General features: G+C 55.5%; 1 protein-coding gene across 4 annotated transcripts; it reads left to right on the top strand.

Moving 5' to 3' along the window:
- Window positions 1-47: 47 nt before the first annotated feature.
- LITAFD (LITAF domain containing) lies at window positions 48-15103 on the top strand. Of its 4 annotated transcripts, none has more exons than XM_013055168.2 (9): window positions 48-369; window positions 591-686; window positions 814-2903; window positions 5144-5368; window positions 8142-8248; window positions 11674-11842; window positions 13453-13587; window positions 14616-14760; window positions 14964-15103. In XM_013055168.2, exons 5-9 carry the CDS (start codon window positions 8219-8221, stop codon window positions 15070-15072), a joined length of 588 nt encoding a protein of 195 aa, XP_012910622.1. In that variant the 5' UTR covers window positions 48-369; window positions 591-686; window positions 814-2903; window positions 5144-5368; window positions 8142-8218; the 3' UTR covers window positions 15073-15103. The 4 variants fall into 4 exon arrangements, with proteins under 4 accessions (XP_012910622.1, XP_004750461.1, XP_004750460.2 ...); XM_004750403.3 differs by having other exon boundaries at window positions 50-369; window positions 14619-14760; XM_004750404.3 differs by lacking the exon at window positions 5144-5368.
- Window positions 15104-15808: the final 705 nt, after the last annotated feature.

Here is a 15808-nt window from a genome sequence, read left to right as displayed (position 1 = left end):
TACGAGCCCCCAGCCAATGGGGCGGCGGGCCGGAGCGCCGGACGGCCGGGAAGCGCGGCGCACGCGGCTGCGCCGGCGGGAGTTTTGGGTCTGCGCGCGGGACCCGGGGAGGGCGCGGGACGCCGGGCTGGCGGGGGAGCGCGGCCCCCTGGCCTCGCGGGGCAGCCGGGGGGATGCCCCGCCCGCGCAGCACGGCAGGTCGGAGAAGTCCCCTGAAGAGTGGAGGGCCTGTGCGGGTCTCGTCCTTAACCACCCGCTGCGCGTCCGGCCCGAAGCTGACCTTCGCTCCCGAATCCGGAAGGCTCCGGGCGCCTCCACCTTGACGGAGAGAAAGAGCTCGGGGAACGGCGAGAAGGAACGAAGAGAGAGGTGGGAGACAAGCCAAGAACTGAAGGCAATTAAAGAGGGGGAGGGGAAGAAAGCAAAAAAAAAAAAAAAAAAAAAAAAAAGAAAGAAAAACGAAAAGAGGGAAAGTTGTTGGTTTGTTCTTTTTTTTTTTTTTTTTTTTTTTTTTTTTTTTTTCTTAATTTGCACCCTCTTGTAGAGTCCTGGAGTCTGTGCAGGTGAATGACAAGACTCTCGTGTTGCAGGAGAGGACCCTGAGGCCCAGAGAAGCGATACCTCCCTGCCCTGGTCGCAGCAAGAGGAGCCCCTAGAAGCAAGCCCAGTGCTGGACCGAGGCTCAGGTTGGTGGAAGGGGGGAGGAATTTGGAGCTATCCTGGGACTCTGGGCCCTGCAGGAGCCCCCAGCTCTGCCTGCGTCTCAGTCTCTCCCTGTCTCCCTGTCCTTTCCTCCTCTGATTGCCTACAAAGAGACCACCGAGGACACAGCAAGAAGACAGCTGTCCACAAGCCAGGAGGACTGTCTTCCACCGGCAAGCAAATTGCTGGCACCCTGATCTTGGACTTCCCAGGCTCCGGACCTGTGAGATGTCCGTGTTTGTTGCTTGGGCCACCCGGTCTGCAGTGTTTTGTTAACAGCAGTGGGAACAGCCTTCCTGTTCCTGCTCAACTAACCACAGTCGCTGAGAATTTCACGCCCAAGTTTGGTGCATTTCTGGGCTACAGTCATTCACGGGGTGTGCCGCCCATGCCAGGCTCTGTTTGGGGTGCTGAGCTTCCAGAAGTTAAAAAGTGCCCACCCAGTACCCGCCCAGGAGGAGTCACCTCCTGTTGAGACAGCAGGCCGGTGGATAAGGAGAGTGCCAGCTGGTGCCCTGGATAAGACTCCTTGGTTCCGTGAGGGCCCTGCCCTGGGCGCTGTCAGACAAGACACGTCCCAGGAAGAGTCCTCTCTCCCAAATTGTCATGGCTTGAGCCTCCCGTGACCTGAGACATCAGCCCACCATTGTGGCTCCATCCCATGGCACTAGCCTAAAGGCCCAACTTGAGCCAGCCACAGATGAGATCTGGCCTAACTTTTCTGCCCAGTAAGGACCAATTATCTATTCAGCCACCTGAGAAATATTTACTGCACCTGGGCTCTATTCCAAGCCTGGGACTAAACAAAACTCCTGTGGGTTCTGTCCCCGCCCCAGACCTTACAGAGGGGAGGCAGATGTTAAATCAGTAATGCCAGTGGTATAAGATCCTGCTGTGCCCACAGCAGGGAGAGTTACCCAGGACGGGAAAGCCAGGAAAGGCTTCTCTGGAAAGTGCTAGTTGACCTGAGATCTTCTGAAAGATCAGTAATTAAGCAGATAAAGGAAAGGGCTCTCCTGAGAGAGGTTAGAGTAAATGGAAAAGTCCTGAGGTAGGAGAGTGCTGGGGCTAGGACTGGAGGAGAGGGAGTGTGAGGTACTGAGGTACAGTGGCCAGAGCCAGAGTGGGCCTTAAAGGTGCTGACAGCCAAGGAAGGGAAGTTCTAAGAGCAGGGATGAAGTGGAGAGTCCCCTACCTACCTGCCCCTTACCCTCCGACCCCTGGTCCCTTTCCACCATGACTGGGGCCTCTTCCATCTCACCAGGAAGAGCAGCCTCTTCCCATGACTTGTGCCCCCCCAACCAGTATCAGTGCCCATCCTTGTTTTCTGAGTAGCAGCCAGAGTGAGCTTTCAAAAGCATAAATCCAACCATTGCTAAAGAAAAAAATGCTTACGACACTCGTTAAGACAATAAGACTTTATTCAGGACTGTCTTGAAGGTGCAGGGGCCACTGCTATGGGGCTGTGCTCTGTGGGAGGGAGAGGGAGCTCAGCTCCAAATATGGCAAGGAAAAGTGGAGATTTACGGCCAAAGAGCACGGTCAGCGAGTGGGAAATTGCTAGAAGGAAGTATCAGAGGGAAGGGGGGATTCTGGCTGAGCTGACCTAGCAGGATTCTTGTGGAAGACAGGCCAAGGCAATCAAGCATCCCCTGGGAGGTGGCAGGGAATGAAGAATTTGGACAGATCCCGAGGGTAGGGAATTCTGGCTAAACCAGCTTGACAGGATTCTTGCCAAAACTGGACTCTACAAGGACAGGGTCAGAAGCTCAAGTTCAGGCCTAGTAGAGCCGAGGGCTCAGGGCGACTGAAGTAAAGTCTGGCCAGGGAGACTTTACTTTTTTTTTTGTCACCATGTCCCTCCCCTTCTCAAAATCCCCCATGACTCCCTATTCCTCTTTAAATGAAAGCCAGACTCACCTGCTGCAGCATTTCAGACGGACTTGACATAAGAAAATTCCAGTAAGGAGCCCAGGCAAGCTGGAGGGGTAGATCCGTGAGGTGGAAGAAGACAGGGGGCTGTCCCTGGGGTTGATACTGCAGGTCTGGTGTCCTCAAGGGCTGGGTGTCTCTTCAGCAGGTCCCTTCTCTGGGCACCTCCATTTCTCATCTGTAAAATGGGGACCACTGCACCTCTCGATGAAAGTCGTGTTGCAGAAGGGAGAGAACCCATGGATGCTTAGGACACAGCTGGATACACTGTAAGCAGTATTTGTTTTTTATTTGCTTTTTTTAAACACTTCTTGCTTGAATCGAAGTGTCACCCTAGTAATGACAGTAGCCACCCGGTTCTGCTCCCTACAATGTGTCAGCCACACCACGCGCCGTAATGTGTGTCACTTGAACTCCTTAAAGCCTTACCACAACCCAGAGGAATTGTCATCCCATTCTGCGAATGGGGAAATGAGGCTCAGGTCAGCAGTGCTTCTTACCCAAGGCCAAACAGCACTAACTGGGACAGGCTGAGATCCGAATGTCGCCATGTGACACCCCAAGGTTCTCATTCCGCAGGCTGTTTAAGACGAAATTCCCTCCCCCCCACCCAGGATATGTCACCCCGCCCGATGTCTCAAGAGGGGTCTCCCTGGGCTGGAGCAGGGATGGGAGCTTGGGCTCTGGGAACACTTGCTTCTCCCTGCCTAGTGCTCCTTGTCTCTTTTGGGCCACTACTTTCTGGACAATCACTTCCCTGTTCCTGGTCTGCCTCCAGCCCCTGCCCCTCTGTGCAGCAGCCCCAAGCCATCTTATCAGGTCTCAGCATTCCCTGCCCAACCTCATGTCTCTCTGCTCACACCACTGCAACCCCACTGGGACCTCAGGGCCTTTGCACATACTCTTCCCCAATATCTTCCAAGGCTGCCTCTTTCTGGGCATTACACCTGAAAAGAGGGGACTCTCTGCCACACCTGGAATCAAATGTGGTGCCCCCTAAAGTGTGAGCTCCCCAGGACAGGTGCCTTATCTGCCTCCCCTAGTTTTGTTTGCCTGACACATAGTAGGTACCCAATAAGTACCCACTGAAGAAATAGGGTCCACAGCAGGGTCACTGGATGCAGTGAAGTCTGTCAGGATGAGGGGCCTGACAGATGATTCGATTTTCCTTTCCATAAAATGGCAGCAGGAGAGTGTACAGTTGAGAAAGAGCTGGGGGGGGGGCAGTGGAGGGGTCCTGCCCTCAGCCTTGTTGCACCTGGGCTGACCCCCTCCAGGCAGCCCTCGAGGCTGGACACTGCTCAGGACGAGGTCCAAGTCAGCTGACCATGCCTGCTGGCTGAAGGAGGAAAAACAGGAGCCCACCTATGTTAACACAGCCCACCCCAGATGCAGGAACACACACACACACACACACACACACACACAAATACCTCCACGTGCAAACCTCTGCACACAAACTCCAGGCAGAGGAGCCCCACTCCCCCAGGACCCATGTCTCAAGCAATAGCATCTCCCACATTCATATATGCAGATGGAGGCGCGCGTAACCACGCCCCCACTGTACAGCTCCTGGGGCCATTCCCCAGACCCCAAGAGCCTTCTCTGTCTAGAAGATCCCCCTCTCCTCCTCCAGGCAGGCCTGGGGGCTCTGTCCCAGAGTTCTTAGGGCAGGGGATGGACGACAGCCACCCAGGAAAGCAGTAAGCCTGTCACCCTCACATCGAGGTACCTGCTGTTCAATGAGAGGGCCCCCACGAGGACCCAGCGCAGGAGAAACCCTGCTTTCCTTCCCTGGGCCCAGTAGGCAGGGGGCTTAGTGCAAGGCGACGACAGCAGTGCACACCTCCTCACGTTCCTCCAGCCCCCAGCGTGCCCCAAGCTGGGTGGAAGAGAAAGCAGACTGGGTGGTTGGCAGAGCTGGAAATTCAGCTCCGAGAGGTTAGGGGATGGCCCAGTTTGACCCAGCAAGTTCCCGCCCAGGGCTCCCGGCACCCCCGCAGACAGAGCAGACGGAAGGGAGGGCTCCAGGGAAAGCCCCACCCCACACCTGCCCAAGAATGATAGTTACAGCTCATTCCTCTGGATTCCTTTCTCCTCCTGTCACCTCCTTCTGGGAGCAGAGGATGAGCAGGAAGCAGGGCGGGGGAGTTGCACTGCCTTTTTTTTATTTAAGCAGGCCCCCAGCTGCAGAACCTTATTGCTCAAGAAGGTAGCATAGCCCAGAGAGGGTGAGTGAGGTGCCCAGCGTCACACAGCAGGAGAGGACCAAGGGGCCTCCCAGGACCCTGAGCTGCCAGCACTCTAGGCTCCTTGCCATTCCTGGGATGGCCTGCCTCCTGCCCTGGCTTCTGTGGCTCTGCTTGTTATCGTCTTGCTTATTAACGTGACTAATTGCTAATGCGTTGCAAGCTTTCTACGTGCCAGGCACAGAGCTAGATTCTTCATGTAGATATCTTTGATCCATTATTCATGCGGCAAAGCTTGACTGAGCATCTGCTGTGTCCAGGGCACTGTGGTAGGTACTGACGAGACAGATGTGAACGAAATCAAGAAGGTCCCTGCTCTCACAGAGCTGACGTTGTAGGAGCACAGATACTGATCAAGTAACCAAATCCGTGAACCTGTTTGTTGCACCAGAAGAGCGTTTGGAGCAGGAACAGCAAGTGCAAGTGCCCAGGGGCAGAATGGAATAGAACAGAACAGAAGCATGCAGAAGGGATCAGACAACAAGGTAAAACTGTCTCATGAAATCTTCCTAACCCTCTTGGCAGCAAGGATTATTATCAGACCCATTGTGCGGAGAGGTGAAGATGCCTTTCCCGGGGTCACACACAGCCGTGAGTGACAGAGCCCACACTTTACATGCTTTCTCTGTGCTAGGCTTTATTTTGGGGGTGCAGAGGTAAAAAAGGAACCAGCAAAAACCAGTCCTCCAGGAGCCCTGAGTCTGGTAGAGAGTTGATGCTTACAGAGAGGCCCCAGGGAGCCCAGCCAGGCATCCTGGCTCCCTTGTGACAAGGCCCTGTGTCTGGGTGCCAGGGGCTGGGGTCTAAACCAGCTCCACCACAGCCTGGCTGTGTGGCCTTCCGCTGGCCTCATGCCCTCTCTCCTTCCAGCCTGGCCTAAGGGATTCAGGATAAGACAGGAGTCCTCAGCCCCAGGGCAGCCTTGGACGGCACTGGACAAGCCCTGAAGGGAGGGTGACAGGAGTGGGGGGAAGGGACAGCACGGGGACATGCGTCCCCACAGAGCCCAGAGTGACGAGGCCAGGCTGACTTGTGCAGCCTGATGCTGCCCCCTGGTGGCAGTCACCACGCCGCGGGGAGGATGCAGAGAGCCCAGCCCGTCGGCTCCCTCATTCACTCGCTCTCAGAGGGCCCCCGGTGCAGAGGCACAGCCTGGATCTCAGCCCTGTGTGAGGGGTTCCGCCGTCCGCATAATCCCTCAGGAAGGAGACTGTCCCCAGCCCTGTCCCCCATCTTGCATGGCCTCAACCCTATACAAAGACCCTGTTTCCTGGGGTAGGATAGCCAACGGATTTTAAGCCAAATGAGGTGGGCTGGATGAGAGCAGCAGCGGCTCGTTTGTTCCTTCCTTCACTCAGTCATGCGTACAGTCAAACTGCATTAATGGAGCACCTTCTGCATGCTGGGTGCTGGGGGATGCAGCAACACACCAGTACGTACAGGGGTGTGCACAGGCTCCAGAGGACATGCCCCCCACCCTGCCACGGACCAGAAGAGGTGACGATGACCTGTCATCATGGGAGCGAAGGGGACTGGGCCCGTGGGCAAGAATGCCGGACCGGAGGTTGCAAGACTCGGGGATGTGGGTGTCACAGTTACTAGTAAGAGAGCGAGAGAGGGTGATCAGAGGGACAGCTGAGGAGATGGGGCGGGAGTCAGGTCCCCACCAGAGAGGTGGTGCTCGTGATGACCTTTGTGGGAGTTACGGAAGTGCTTCCTCAGGATGCTTTTTTCCGGTCAGCTGAGAAAGGGTTGTAGTAGCACAAATCTCTTGTGCTCATGATGTCTGGGGCACCTGTTAGGCCATACACCCCCGCCTGTGTACACGGACTCCCCCCGCCCCTTTGAAGATGGCACCTTTGCGCTTACCACACGTCACAGCTGGCACCCTGCGAGCAGCTGATACTTCGGAAGAAGCTGATCTCGTTGAAGAGGAAGATGTGCAGCCTTGAGAGTGCAGTACGGTCTCTCCCTCCCTGTTCCCTGCTGGAGCAACCCAACCTCTGGAATAACCAAGGCCAGCAGATGGCGCTGTGGGAGCCGCCCTCTGGAATAGCTGGGCATCTGATGGTGCTGTGGGAGCCAACCTCTAGAATAACCGTGGCCAGCAGGTGGCGCTGTGGGACCTAGCCGCTGAAATAACCGTGGCCAGCGGGTGGCGCTGTAGAACCCAGCCTCTGGAATAACTGTGGCCAGCAGGTGGCGCTGTGGCCTCCCGGGAACAGTTGCATTGCTGCCTGCACGTGTGATACACATGCAAAGCAGAGGCTCACTGAGCACTTAACTACTCTCTGTTCCTCCATACGGTAGATTGTAGCAATGGTCCCCATTCTCCCTCCCAATGCCAGTTGTCGTGTAGCTGCATTCCCGTCACAAAAGGGAGACCTGCACCATTCTTTCTAGGAATGAAAGCTCCCCACAGCCACTAGGTTTGAATGCCCATAGTTCATGCAAACAGCAGAAACCCAGTGGTCAACTTCTGCCCCAGTTCCAGAGTCCTGCACACGGAGATCGGGCTGACCGAACCTGGGTCAAGCTTCCACCAAATTCCATCAGCCTTGGCCATAGAGGAGCAGATCACTGCTGCCCCTTTGTGGGGTGGACAGAGATCTCGGAGAGTGATCCTGTGATCAAGTGTAATTTTGCCCATAAATACTAAGCGCTGTGCTGCCTCATTTAAGTCCATCTGCTCTGTATAGTCTTGCCATCAAATCAGCATACAAGTTGTATTTGTTTTTGTTTTCCTCTTTTAGAGAGTTTTTTCCCTTTAATTACTTTTTACCCTCTCCCAATTTTACTGTAAAAAAAAAAAAAGTGCAAGCATGCAGAAAAGTGGAAATGATGGTGAACACCCCTGGACCCACCACCTTGATTCTGCAGCTGTCACCGTTTTGCAGGGTTCACGTTTTCACCGAAGTATCCAAGAATCCATCAATCCCTCTTACCTTCCCGTGACTTTTAAAAGTGAGCTGCAGATGGCCATACACTTGGCCCCTCAACATGTCAGCTCCCACAGGTCATTAACTAGAATTCAGTGTCTGTCTGTAGCTTTTGAAAACGTTTGTCAGGAAGGATACAGATCTCAGCGTACCACTCTGCGAGCTTTGACGAGTGCGTGCCCCTGTGTAGTGCCAACCCCTGCCAAGACATGGGACGTCTCTACCAGCCCAGAGTTCCCTCAAGCCCTTTCTGTTACTGAGTCCACACCCTGGTTGGCAAGCACTGTTCTGATTGCTTCGGTGACGCGTGTCTTACCAGGACGTCCGTTGAAATGGCGCCAGACAGTACATACGCCTGCGGAAGGCTGCTTTCACAGACGTGTTTGCAGTTCGTTTATGTGGTGGCGTGAAGGATGCCTCCCCCTGGTGAGTAGTCGTCCAACCTGTGAATATGCCACAGTTTATCCCCTCTCTTGTTTGTGAGCACCAGAGTGGTTTCCAGGGGGCTTTTAGAGAGGGGGAGGTGGAAGAGACAACGGGAGAAGGAGAGAGAGAATCTTAAGGCCCGACACGGGGCTTGATCTCATGACCGTAGGATCATGACTTGAGCTGAGTTGGACACTGAACTGACCGAGCCACCCAGGTGCCCAGTTTGAGGCTTTTTTAAATAAAACCGCTAGGACTCTCTTCTTAGGGACAAGCAATCTCCCTTCTCCCGAGGAAATGCCTAGGCATGATATATCCGGGTCATAGGATAGGTTTAGGGTTAGGTTTGCAAGAAACGTGCAGACTATGTGTACTCCCCCTGGTGACAAATGATAAGAATTTGGGGTGCCTTTTTACCTTTTTACTAATCCAGGGGTGTAAGCTCCAGGAGTTTGGATAAATGAGTAGTTATGTAGTCACGACAGTCATCTTTCCATCATTTTATCGAGTTCTCTTGTGCCCTTTGCAGCCAACCTTCCATTCTCCAGCCCAGAAGCAACCTCTCTTTTGAGTTCCCTCCCTGGAGCATAGCTTGGTCTGTGTTAGATCCCCAGACAAATAGAATCACCAGTTAATGTACTATTTGAGGTCAGGTTTTATTGTTGTTGTTGTTTTGGTTTCTTTTTGTTTTGTTTTGTTTTGCTAAAAATCTTTTTTTTTTTTTTTAAAGATTTTATTTACTCTTTTGAGAAAGAGAGAACATGAGAGGGGAGAAGGTCAGAGGGAGAAGCAGACTCCCCACAGAGCTGGGAGCTTCTATCAATCCCAGGACTTGATCCTAGAACTCCGGGATCACGACCTGAGCTGAAAGCAGTGGCCTAACCCACTGAGCCACCCAGGCGCCCCGCTCAAAATCATTTTTGACACATATGCATCTTGCCAAGTAGATTGTAATTCCTTTTTTTTTCTTTTAAATATTTTATTTATATATTTGACAGACAGAGATCACAGGTATGCAGAGAGGGAGAGAGAGTCGGGGGTGGGGGAAGCAGGCTCCCTGCTGAGCAGAGAGCCCAATGCGGGGCTCGATCCCAGGACCCTGAGATCATGATCCAAGCCAAAGGCCGAGGCTTTAACCCACTGAGCCACCCAGGCGCCCCTGTAATTCCTTCTTCTGTTGAGCAGCATTCCCTGGTATCGTAGCCACTCATCTGCTCCCACATATCTGGGCTTCTGAATTCTGGCGATGAGGAAGACAGACAGCTACTGTGAATCTTCTCGTGTGGGTCTTTCTCTGGACATGTGTGTTTCTCTCTCCCGGGCAGAAATCTTGGGAGCGGAATTGCTGGTCACAGGTGGGCCTGTGTTTACCTTTGTAAGAAATTGCAGCCTTCCAAAGTGAGGCGTCATTTCACACTCGCGCCAGCAGCATATGAAGTTACCCATTGTCGACAATTAGGATTGTCCGTTTTTAAAAACTTAACCGGGGGTCCCTACAGTTTTCACATTTTCCGGGTGGCTAGTGATGCCAGATGCCTTCTCCTGTGTCTGCTATGCCACGCCTGTATTCTCTTTTATGAAGTGTCTGCTTCGGTCTTTTAAAAATTTTTCTTTTTTACATTTTATTTATTTATTTGAGAGGGAGAGAGCAGGAGCAGGGAGAGGGTCAGAGGGAGAAGCAGATTCCCCGCCAACCAGGAAGCCCAGCACTGGGCTCAGTCCCAGGACTCTGGGGTCACAGCCTGAGCTGAAGGCAGATGCTTAACCGGTTGACTGAGCCACCCGGGCGCCCGTTTGGGTCTTCTGTCCACTTTTACACTGAATTTTTTAAATTGCTCAGTTGGAGCTCTTTTATATACTGGATACCTGTACTGCTACTACTTCCTGCCTGCGGCTATGCTTTTTTCCTTCCCCCACGGTGTCTTTTGAAGAGCAGGTGCTTTGATGAAGTCGTCTTTCAAGTTTTTCTTTTTATGGCTTGTGCTTTGTGTCCCGTGGAAGAAATCGTGATATACAGCCACGCCTGTTTGTTTTCGTTGCCATGCGTTGTTCGCTGTTGCTTTTTTCTTTTGTCCGTGCTTCCTTGTAAATTAGTAAAAGGAAAGATGGGGTTCCAAAGTCAAACCTGCAAAGCAAGGCGTGGAGAGAACCTGCTTCCCCACCCCCCGGCTCCCTTTAGTTTTTAAAACTCCCTTTAGTTTTTAAAACTCATTCTTTTGTTTTGTCTTGGGCATTTTGTCTGTGCTTACTTAACCAGTAGATATTTATGGAGTTCCTGTGTAACAGGTGGTGAGGATCATCCTGGAAATCTGTATATCCCTCCCCGTTTCTTTACGTGCACACGCACAGTATATGTCATTATTCCTACGTAGTTAGAGTTGTGTATAATGTCTTGGGTTTTTAGCGATGTGTCCTGGAGAGACTACCCCCCAGTCATTTATGAAGTGTATTCTCTTTTCTCTCTCCTCCCCTCCTTCCTGTATTTTGGGTAGTTTCAGAGTAGCTGTGCATGGACATTTGGGTTATTTGGAGTCTTTTCTGCTGTCCCCACTAGCCCTGTGCCAATGTCACTTGATACTTTCGCTGGTCTTCGGGATGGACTTCTAGGAAGAGTGTTCCCGGGTCCTATGGGAAGACCTGTCTCCCCCCGAGACCACCGAGACGTTTGGTCCCCGTCATTTTGTGATGGAGTTTAGTGCCCGAGCACACAGCCCTCCCTTTGTTGGCACAAATCCTGGCCTTGTTCTCGCTGGCCGTGACCCCTCCTCGTTAAAGCCCCGAACCAGCTCTGGACACACAGGCTGCCTCCTGCCGTCGGGAGTGTGTCTTCTGGGCTCCTCCGGCCAATGATCATTTTGCAGCAAGAACACCAGCCTGGCTTCATTCTCCGTGCCCGGCGCGTTTCCTCTCATCTCCTCACCGTCCTGTACGGCAGCATCCGTTATCCCCATTTTACAGCTGAGGCAGCCAGGGGATGGGGGTTGGGGAAGAGTTCGCATCTGGCCCAAACTCACACAGCCCCGCAGGCGAGGGAGGTGGTGGGGCTTGTGTGGAGACACCACATCTGTGTGTGCACGTGTGCCCACACGTGTGCTGTGTGCACGCGTGTATGTAGTTGTGTCCATAGGCCTCCATACGTTTCTCGGTCACAGGGCGCGAACGTCCATGCTGCTGGCTCTTGGCACCCAGCAGGATGAGGATGACCTCCTCAAAGCAGAATCACTAGTGCTCGTTGGGCCTGGGGAGAAGGGCTGCCTCGAAAGGCTGCTCCCACCCCCCCACCCCCCCCCCCCCCCCCCCCCCCCCCCCCCCCCCCCCCCCACCCTCCCCCGGGAGCCGCCCCGCCCTCCCGCAGAGAGGAGCCAGAGCCCAGCCCTCGGCCACTGTGAGGGCGCACATCACAATGGCTGTTCCGCCCGAGCCAGGCCTGGCAGGAGGTGCCAGGGGGGCCCACACTCTTGGTCCGAGGACAACCAGGCATCATGGGGACTGGAGACAAGCGCTCGGCCGCTCAGAACCTGGAACCCGATGCTGCCCAGATACCGTTGCTGGAACCCAGGACGCCTGGACCACCAAGATGGAACACTCCCCAAGGTGAGAGTCTCCCCCACCCTGGCTCCGGGTGGCAGGCTGGCTTTGGGGCCCACAGGAAGCAGGAGAGGAAGCTCTGGGTCCCCTCGCTCAGCTGGGGGCTGAATCCTGGCCGCTTGCTGTCCCTCACCAACCTGGGGACCGTGTGACCCAACGTGGGACAAAGTAGGGTCTCCATCATCCCATGTCCTCTCTTAAAAGTGTTAAAAAGTCATCAAGGAAGAAGAAAAATAGCTCCCACATATCAGGTACGAGCTGCCCCTGCTGTCCCCCGCCCACCCCCTTTGCCAGACAGCCCGGATTGGCAGGGGTGGCCGGTTCAGGGGTCCTGCCCTGCTGATGAGATCTTGGCCAAGTCACTCAATCTCTTTGGATCCATTTTCTATCTGGAAAATGTGGCCAGGATTGGTTGGTGTAGGGCTGGCGGCTGCTCCCTCCCGGGGAGGCCAGGTGACTGGCTACTTCCTCCCTGGCCTTTGCTTTCCTCATCTATAAAATGGGTACAAAACCCAGCAGGTGGGGCTGCTGGGGTACCTGTCCCCAGGAGTCTAGTCTGTGTGGCAGAAGTGAGGAGGGGCTTCCTGTGCTCCGGCTGCGGCCACTGTGGGGGGATCCCGGCTGCCCCCTTCAAGCCACGAGGCCCCTCACCTGGGAGAAGTAGGTCTCCGTGTGACGGATCCATGTGCTTCCCCGTAGACACACGTGGACCCCCCCCAACCCGTCGACCACACGGTCATGATGATGGGGTTCCCGTCTTCCCCCTCCCCGACCACACTCTGGGTTTCGGGATCCCAGAATTCCGTGTCCAGACAGCCTGGCCCCTGCCTCGGGGACCAGCCACCAGCTGGGAGCTGGGGGCCAGGTTCGCAGCCACATGGGGTGCAAGGCCCCTTGTGGGGCGGGAGAGAACGAGGCTGGGGGCAGTGTGGGCAGGCATAGGGTCCTAGACGCAGGAGGTGAAACACTGCCCCCCCTTGGAGCTGTTCTGACCAGAGGCATGAGCCCTGGAGATGGGTGTGCTCAACTTTCATACCTGCGGGGGGACCTCAGGCAAGTTACTTAACCTCTCTGAGCCGGGTCTCCCCACCTGCAAAACTGCAGTGATACCACCCGGCCCCTCAAGGGCGTGCCGGCAAGTCAATGGAGTGTGAGGTACCTGAAAAGGGTCAGCTGAGTTGGGCACAGAACAATTGCTCAAGTTTTTTTTTTTTTTTTTAAGGATTCTATTTTATTAATTTATCTGACAGAGCAGCAGGGAGAGGAAACAGGCTCTCTGCTGAGCAGGGAGCCCGACTTGGGGCTCGGTGGACCCTGCGATCATGACCCGCAGGCAGACTATGGGCCCGGTGCTCTCTGTATCCTCAGCTTCTTGGCTGTGCCTCCAGGAAGCTCTTACATCCTAGGACCTGAGGACACATTTGGAGCCAGGAATGTCTGGGTTCAAACCCCGGCTGCTCCATCTGTGCCATACGGCCACGGGTCATTCCTCCAGGCCTCAGCTTGCCCTCCTGTAAAGTGGGTGACCTCCTCGGGCTGGCCACGTGGTCCGCTTGGCACCCGGCCTGCAGCAAGCCCTGGGAGCTGAGGGTGTGTTTCCTCCCTCTCTCCCAAAGAGCCGCCGCCCCGGCCGCCGCCGCCTCGGCCACCGCCGCCTCGGCCGCCCCTTCCTTCCCCTCCTCCCCCTCCGCCTCCAGGAACTCACGTTCTGCCCCCGATGTACATGCAAGGCCCCCAGGGGATTCAGCCAGGTGAGTGCCTTTACCCCGTCACCCCTCACGCTCCTGGGCTCAGACTCAGACCACCCTGACCACTTGCCGAGACTCTGCCCCACCAGCACCTCCTCTCCGATGGGCAATCGGGGGGTGGAGGGGGCTGGTCCACGGTGGGCACTCGGGAAGGGCTCTGGGAGTGAAATCTGGGTGAGAGGGCCCCCCCCCCCGTTCACGAGTGTGAGCTTCAGAGGTCTCCAAGGGTAGAGCGCTGCAGGGCTGGGCTGTGCGTTCCCTGTGGACGGGATGGAGAAGACCCCTCAGGGCCAGAGACCACTAGGGACGTGCATACTAGCCACACGGTTCTTCTCTAGCTCCCTGCCCCGCCAGGGAGGCTGCAGCCCGCCTGCCAAGGCTCTGGAGCTCCAGGTCCCTGCTCCCACTCCCCTCCGGCCCCAGAGGCCACAAGCGGTCCAGCCCAGACCCTGAGTCCGTGGCCAGAACACTAAAGCTCACCGGGACTATTCCCTTAACGAACTCAGCCACCACCAGAGCCCTTTCTCCACACACCCAAGACTGTAGAAATGGCCGTGGCGTTTAAATAGCCAGACACATTTTTTTGCCGCACTGTGCAAATGCAAGAGGACACGAGAATGCCAACAGGTTCTCGGTTTTGTCTTTCCGCCGCACTTCACCAAGGGGTTGGAGCTTTCTACCTAGGACAGGGATTCCAGAGCCACTCTAGCTGTCACGGACACCCCAGAAAGGGGACAGTGCAGCGTGCTGTCGGGGGGGGGGGGGGGGTTGCTGACTTGTAGGGGCTGGGTTTAAACCCAGAAATGCTCCCAGATTCCCTGGGTGCCCCGACGGAGGCAGGCCCCTGGGTCCGGAAGGCTGGTGACAGTGGGTGGTGGGACATGGGCCTGTGAGACAAAGCTAGAGCCCATACAGGGGGCCTGGGGCGCTCAGGGGAGCACAGAAAACCCGCAGGAGGGCCCAGCCAGCAGTGGACACTAGGGAGGGCGAGGCGGCAGCCAGGATCTGAGCTGCCTTCACCTCATCCCCAGCAGTGTTCACCAGCTTGCCTAGGATGGGGACTGCCACCCCCATACGGTCCATATGTCAGTACTGCGGGAACTACATCATCACGGTGACCAGCCCGGTCCCAGGGGTCCTCACCTGGATGCTGTGTACCGGCCTCTTCATCTTTGGGTGAGTGCCCCCCGCCTCCGCAGGGCATCGGTTGTGTAGGGTTTGGGGGGGTGGCCACGGGGCATGGATGGGCAGGGTCCCCAGCAACCCTGGGGGTGATGGGGCAGGAGCAAGGCCAGAGGGGACCCCCGGGGAGAACCGCAGGGCTGCCCCCTCCCTCAGGGGGCACCCACGCCCACACCCCGCTGCTGCTGATGCTGCAGATGCTTCCTGGGCTGCTGCTTCCTCCCCTTCTGTGTGGACAGCTTGATGGACGTGAAGCACACGTGCCCCGTGTGCCGACAGGAGCTCTTCCGCTACCATCGCCTATGAACCCGCACAAAATAAATGTCCACTGAGTGCCCTTCGTGTGTGTGTGTGTCCTGCTGGGATCCCTCCTGCTCTGGGGGGCTCGCACAGAGAGCTCAGCTGGTGCTCAGGTAGCCACAGGGAGTGAGGTCACCCCCCCCAGGCTCCCCAGTACCGATCTGACCCCTTAGAAACTGCCGTGCACGTGACTCCTCCTTTTCCAGCCCCCTCCTGTCAGCTCAAGCTTCGGCATCTTTGAGAACATCTCTGCACCTCGGCTTGGGGTGTGCATGTATGCCTAGGACAGGTGCGGGATTCCCTCTGGTGACACGGCGGCGTCTGCAGGGGCTAGGGTGGGGCTGGGGGACAGCCTAGAGGCAAATCAGGGGCACGACAAACGGAGGGCTTTTGCTTTTAAAGATTTTATTTTTAGTTGATCTCTGTAGCTGATGTGGAGCTCGGGCTCACAACCCTAGAGCCCGGTCGCCGGACTGAGCCAGCCAGGGGCCCCCACGAGGGGAATTTATTTTGCAAAATAAGATGAATGTTACCCACCTTTTCAAGGAAAATAGATTTCCTATAGAAGGAGAAGGGAAGTGAGTGAATTAGAGGGCAGGAGAGAAAATGAACTGAGTGTCCCTCTTAGGAGTTAAATTAAAAAAAAACAAAAACAAAAAAGCTATTTGCTGTGATGCTTCCTCCCCCAGCCTTTAGCTGCGGAGACCCAGGCAGGGGGGCCTCCACTCCAGGAACCAGGAGC

Source organism: Mustela putorius, unplaced genomic scaffold (assembly GCF_011764305.1).
Source record: "Mustela putorius furo isolate JIRA1106 unplaced genomic scaffold, ASM1176430v1.1 tig00004007_pilon_pilon_pilon, whole genome shotgun sequence".
NCBI classification, from domain to species: Eukaryota; Metazoa; Chordata; class Mammalia; order Carnivora; family Mustelidae; genus Mustela; species Mustela putorius.
This window is presented reverse-complemented; position numbering and strand designations above follow the sequence as displayed.